The sequence below is a fragment of the Athene cunicularia genome (assembly GCF_003259725.1).
Source record: "Athene cunicularia isolate RWA chromosome 1 unlocalized genomic scaffold, athCun1 chr1_part2, whole genome shotgun sequence".
Classification (NCBI taxonomy): domain Eukaryota; kingdom Metazoa; phylum Chordata; class Aves; order Strigiformes; family Strigidae; genus Athene; species Athene cunicularia.
The window spans coordinates 12505858-12511825 of NW_020799092.1; the positions used below are offsets into that span (position 1 = coordinate 12505858).

The 5968-nt window shown below is 49.5% G+C and overlaps 1 protein-coding gene across 1 annotated transcript in view; it reads right to left on the minus strand.

Annotated features, from left to right (window-relative positions):
- Nucleotides 1-5309, minus strand: part of WNT5B (Wnt family member 5B) — a 17397-nt gene extending 12088 nt beyond the window's left edge. Inside the window, exon 1 of the mRNA XM_026868645.1 lies at nucleotides 5058-5309. Within this exon, the coding sequence (XP_026724446.1) occupies nucleotides 5058-5295 (238 nt within the window). The 5' untranslated portion in view covers nucleotides 5296-5309. The remainder of the gene's footprint in view (nucleotides 1-5057) is intronic.
- Between the last annotated feature and the right edge of the window lie 659 nt (nucleotides 5310-5968).

Consider the following 5968-nt stretch of genomic DNA (forward strand, 5'->3'; position numbering starts at 1 on the left):
GGGGTGGTGGTGGAGGGGAATGAGGAGGAGAAGGAGGCAATCCACACCTGCACTCTTACCACATAGTGCAATAAACGACACCTTCAGAGTAATTGTGTGCATCACCAAACTTTCAGGTGATAAACAGAACAACTGCCAAAGCTTCATTGGGCTAAGCAATCTGATTGTGAAGAGCTACCTACACCAAACCCCAGCAAGATGCTCTCAAGCAATTTGAATTACTTCAGAGGGCAGATCCTCCAAGAACAGTTTGTCACCAGCCCACGAGGCTCTCAGTGCCAGCTCCCTCAGCAGGACTGAGCTGATGCTTTTGGTATGCTCTTGTTCCAATTTGCATGTGCTGACAATCTGTAATTAATAGCAGCTTATCACCAGCTTAGTGGTAATGACCCAAGACAAAGGCAAGGCTGTGAATGGCATCCACCTTGCAGAACAACTTGTGATTTTTTTCCCCTTAAATGTGAGTTGTTTCTCACAAATTGTAAGGGTTTCTGCTCTGGAGTACACCACAAGGCTGATAAAATGCTACAGGATACATTAGAGAAGGGAGGGCTTTAGTAACAGGTCACAAGAAGAGAACTATGCAGCTCCAAGCCTCCCTGGTCCGAGAGTTAGAGAGGAATGTCTCCTAGTAAGGTTAATTCAGCAGAGACTGCCCCATGAGGGAGTTATGCTCATTTTTCAGCAACCAAAATCAAGCTTTTATTCATCTAGTTTGTTTTGCATGTTACAAGTATTTTAAGGTAAAGGTCCAATGCGCAGTTTTGCTCCTACCAGTCTGTGCTTGTATGGTGAGAGCCCTGCGGACACACCAATCACCCTGTTAGGTAGAGCACTCCCTGCGCCTACAGAGATAAAATACTTACAAGGAAAGGACCTCCCTGTGTTACAGCTTATGCAACAAAGCCTGCATGACTCCAGGTGCATAGCACCCTTACAGCTTGATCGAGATCCCTGAAAGCATAGACTGGATTTACACTTTTGCTGTCCATGTTTTAACTATTTCCACATTTCAGATGTAGCAGCTCAACTTGACGTGCAGCCCCTGGATCTGCATGAGGAGTTTAGGCTGCTGAGGATGGTGGTGGAAGAGGCTGAAACGAGTCACAGTGGCGTTTTTCCGCACAAACACCCCCCCCTTGCTGCCCATGAAGTAGAACAAACCACGGTGCTCACTGAGGATGTAGATTTGGTAGACTGCAGCTTGGTTTGGGAGGCAGGATCGGACATGTGCATGAAACCCTGTGCTAATACAAAGCAAATTTGTAGCTGGCAACTGTGAGCTTATACATCCCAGTTTCCTCTGCTCTCCTGCCACACCTTCCAGTGTTGGAAAAGTATTTGAGGTTTTGCTCATTATCTCAAAGCTCTCTGCAGTTCCACACCTCTGTGCTGTCATCTCAAAGGACAGGGGTGTTATTCCCCAAATTTGTGCAGGTGTGAACAGAGGTTACAGAGGCGGTCTGGCAAGTTAACCCCCCTTCTGCCCTCTCCCCCGGCTATGCCGAGCCCTCCCGGGCCACCGTGCCCTGGGCAGGCCTGGGATGATGCACTGCCCGCGGGCACGGAGCTCCACGGAGCTCTGCTGCCCTCCTGTGCCCGCCGGCCACCGGCCGCAGGAGGGGGAGCTCGGGGCTGCGGATGCTTTCAAGGGGCACCGTGATACCAGGGTGAGCTGTGCCCAGGCAAGGTGTCGGTCCCCAGGGCCTCCTCTTCGGGAGCTCCACAAGAAGGAGATGGGAGAAGAACTGACCCCTGTGGGGAGGCTGATGCAGAGATGATAAAAATGTGTCATTCTAACTTTTTTGATGGAAAAAGTTTTGTTTTCAACTGATTTTTTTTAAAGGATCTCCATAAAGTTTGCCGACCTCGAAGAAAAACGAGAAAATATATTTCTCTTTGTTCTCTTCTTTTACGACTCCTTTTTTTTTTTTTTTTTTTTTTTTTTTTTTTGGCAGAAGAGATGACATCTTTGGCTCCAGAAAGGACTGGACTGACCTGGAAACCCCAGCCTTGCATTTAGGATTGCACCGATGTAGATATACTCTCTCCTCCCCTGAGGAAGTTCTAACCCGACTTTTTGGGGTGCTCTGCTCTCTCCCTCATAAATGTAGAACTAAGGAATGTGTCTGTATATAGTTATATATACACAGAGTCTAAAATCTGTATTGATAGAACAAGAAGCAACTTCAGAAGGATAGATTTTGTACATTGCCAGATATCATTATTGAATAAACCACATTTAAAAGGTAAGAGCAGTTCTCACGACAACACAAACACTATAATAAAACAATGCTAAAAAGCAGCCTGCTTCAGTCCTGTGGATGCTTCTACAAATGCTTTGTATCACTGGACTGTCTCACCTCTAGGAAATGCACAAAATGAAGGTGTAATGATTAAACACAGACTGACTGGTCTCCTGTTTCGGAGCTGAGCCAAGTTCTGCAAGGGGGAAAGGAAACGAATCTTCCAGGTTTCTGAGTGAACACTCTTGGGAGGCTCTCCCAGGCTTTGGACTTGGCTAGGGCAGGTTCTCCTTGCCTCTCACAATCTGTAGCAGCTCAAGAAATCCTATATGCCATGCCTGCATTGCTGGGTGGGCAGCTGATGGTTGTTGGCACACTACACACCCTTCTGGGTCCTTCTTATCCCTTCCCCCTCTTCCACAACACTCTGGCATGCCTCTGCACTCTTGCAGATATTCTGGTCTCTAGACTTTTCTCATGCCATTGGCAGAGTACAGAAAAAGGGCTGTGGTCCAGGACTGGGGCTCAGAGGTTGAAAACAGGAGACAGGCACACAGTATGAACCCAGAGAAGAATGGCTTTATAGCTGACACAATCTGAGAGACTGAAAAGCTTTGTTTTCTTCCTCAGCATGGAAAATAGATTTGCTGAAATGATGAGCAATGCCTCATTACAAAGTAGGAAAAAGTAAAAGCATATGGTGGAACTAAGAGACAAGAGAAGAGGCAGCATCCCCCTTCACAGCAGCTTATCACTGACTGGACAACAGTGATGAATCATCATAGACCCAGGCCACCTCTGATGACATTTTTCTTACTTCTGTGCTGTGTTGTGCTGGAGTATAAACATCTGAATATGCGCTACTAACCAGAGAATCTAAAGGAGATAGGTTCAAAACTCTTTGTTAGGATAGGTTTTTAAACAGCAAGCAACTGCAGGCAGTCACCTCACAGACACTACCATCAGCAGATTCCCACCAGAGATACAACAGTACTCCTAGCAAACAAATGCACACACACACAAACCAAACAGCAGCAGGCCTGCTGGACATGCCCATCATACACCCACACCATCTCTTTCCTCATCAAAACCCAAATCTACTCCCAATCTAAACTAACAGAATCAAATTCATTTAGAGAGGAGGAATCTTTCCTCTTCCACTATTCACTCCAGTCCCTTCTTGCTGTACACCCTCTGATCCTTCCTGACAGTTTTTCATCCTTCAGCTCTGATCTTTGCTTTCTCTTAGTTCACCCTTACTTCTTTTCTCCAGGTCTGGACTCACACACTGGACCAACCCAGGGCTGAAGGAATTTACCAAAGAAGAGGTGGTTTGCTCCAGGAGGGGAGATTTCCTATTTTCTTGTGTCCTTGTGGAGTCACTAGGATCAATTCAGGGATCTAAAATTTACTGTTCTTTGGGATAAGTTACATGTGAGGGAGGGACACCAGAAGGGAGAGATGGAGGTGTATTTTCTGTCCTTTCCCTTTGGTGGCTGAAATTTCAGTTTTATACCCCAAAGCAGAAGTTTTAACAATCTGGGATCGCATGCAGCCTCATCCAGCCACCACCCTTGCTATCAGAAAGCGAGAGATCAATGATGCACAGATGCCTCGGATGTATGTCAGGAGCTGAGAGCATGTGTCAGGAAATGGCATTTCCCAGGGGAGCATTTCCCCCAGAGAAGCAGGGACTTGTTGGTGTATGAGCTGGGCAGAAAGGGAGGAATTAGAATGGCTCTGATGGGCTGAATTAGGAATCATGAAAGGTTGAGTAACACATGCAGAAATATCTCTAAAGTTCTCTAGGATGACACATAAGAGTTTCAGGATCAAACCTAAGGGATCACAGGACTTGGTTACTCTGCTGCCCTATCATCTTGACACCCCAGAGGTATTAAAAATGCATCTCTTGGTGTCCTGCTGCCTATGTGGGTTTTTTGAGAGCGAAGCCAAAAAGGTGCAAGTAGTGCTGGGGGCAGCTGGGGGTGCAGAGGCTGGAGGTCTTTTTCCATCCCTCGCTAAGTGACCTCACAACCGAGAAATAGTACTGGTTCTTCAGTGTAAATGATCAGCTTTGTGGATGGGAAACAAAACCTTTTCACACAGGGGTTGGAGAGGTGCTTGCATGTGTGTTAGTGTGTTTGTGTGAGTGGCTGTTTTAACACCTTTTCTTTATTGTCCCGGCTGTCGGACACATCAAACCCAGCCCGGATTTCTCAGTTTCTTGCCATCAGATGATTGCATTTCAAAAGGAGCTTGGACAATGTAGCTAGGTCACACCTCAATTCAAGTGCAGCAATGGCCTGTCAATGTGCCTCTTAGGGCCAGCAGGGCAGGAATTATAAAAATCTGTTAGGTTTATACAGAAAGAGGCCGAACAGAGAGGGGGGAGATCCCATGCCAGGGGAGTCCATATTTCCCACATCTCAGGGCTGCATTCACTGTCCCAGGGCGCTCCAGATGTTGGGAAGGATAACACGGGGCCATTGTTCCTTTCTCCAGCTTCTTCCCTCTCTACCTTTAAACAAGCACACAAAACAAAAGCAGCCCCCCTATTCCTGACCTCGAGAAAGTGTGTGTGTGTGTGTGTGTGTGTGTGTGTGTGTGTGTGTGTGATGCCCCAGCTAGCTCTTGCTGTGGCTCAGGTACACTGCTGCCACCTGCCCAGGGAATAGAAAAATCTCGTTAAAGGCAGCTTTAGGAACCGTGCTAATGGGGCTCATCGCGTGTGTATTTAAAGAAAGGGAGAAAGCTGCATAGGGACAGCCAGCCTGCGCGCAGCACCTGCCCTGTACCGGGTGCTCCTACCTATTTTCATGACCCGCCCAAAGACGGAGGTGTTGTCCACCGTGCTGCAGTTCCACCGCCGCTGCCGAAACTGGTACTGGCACTCCTTGATGGCACTGCGGGCCCCTTCCCCGATGAACACCATGTGCTCCTGGTAGAGCTGGCAGAGCTTGCGCTGCCCGGGGGAGAGCCCCGGCAGCTGGCTGCACACCGGCTGGGCGCCGATGATGTACATCTCAGGCCTCTGGATGGGATTCATGGCCAAGGACCTACGATGAGAAAAACATCCAAGGGAGTCTGGAGGGAGAGGCCCCCTTCGCAAAACGCCCGGCACCTTTCCCCGCCAGCCCAGCCCAGCCCATCCCCGCTCCCAAAGCCCGGCCGCATTTCTCATGTCAGCTGCCTCCCTCTACGGCTCTGCCAGATGCGAGGCTTTTCCAGGGCTCTAGCGGGAGAAACACAGCTCGTTTGTAACCCGAGTTTAAACACAGAAGACACCCGGGATGGGGAGGGGGCAGAGAGAAAGCTCAGCACTTTCTCTAGAGAAGAAAGCGAGTTGCTTTTTTTACAGACGGCCAAGCGGGCGATGCCTGCCCGCAAACCGGGCTGTTTTCCGCTCTTTAAGGGAAGGGGGCTTGGCGGCTGCTCCCCGGGCTTTTGGTAGCGGGTAGGAAACCTTACACATCCCCTCCTTACGCTCCCCACACAGCCTAAAGCCCGGACGGCATTTCAGCACGCCCGTCCAAAAGGAGCCCAGAGATGCCTGGAGGAGAGGGGCTGCGTCCCACGCCCTGAGAAACTGGTCAGGGACAGCGGGCGGGGGGCACCTGGAAAGAAGCGAGCGGCTGCGAAAGAAGCCTGGCAGGCAGGAAAGTTCCGGCGGGGAGCGCCGGGATCCCGCTCCCGCTCCGCCGGTCGGCCCCCAGCCCCCG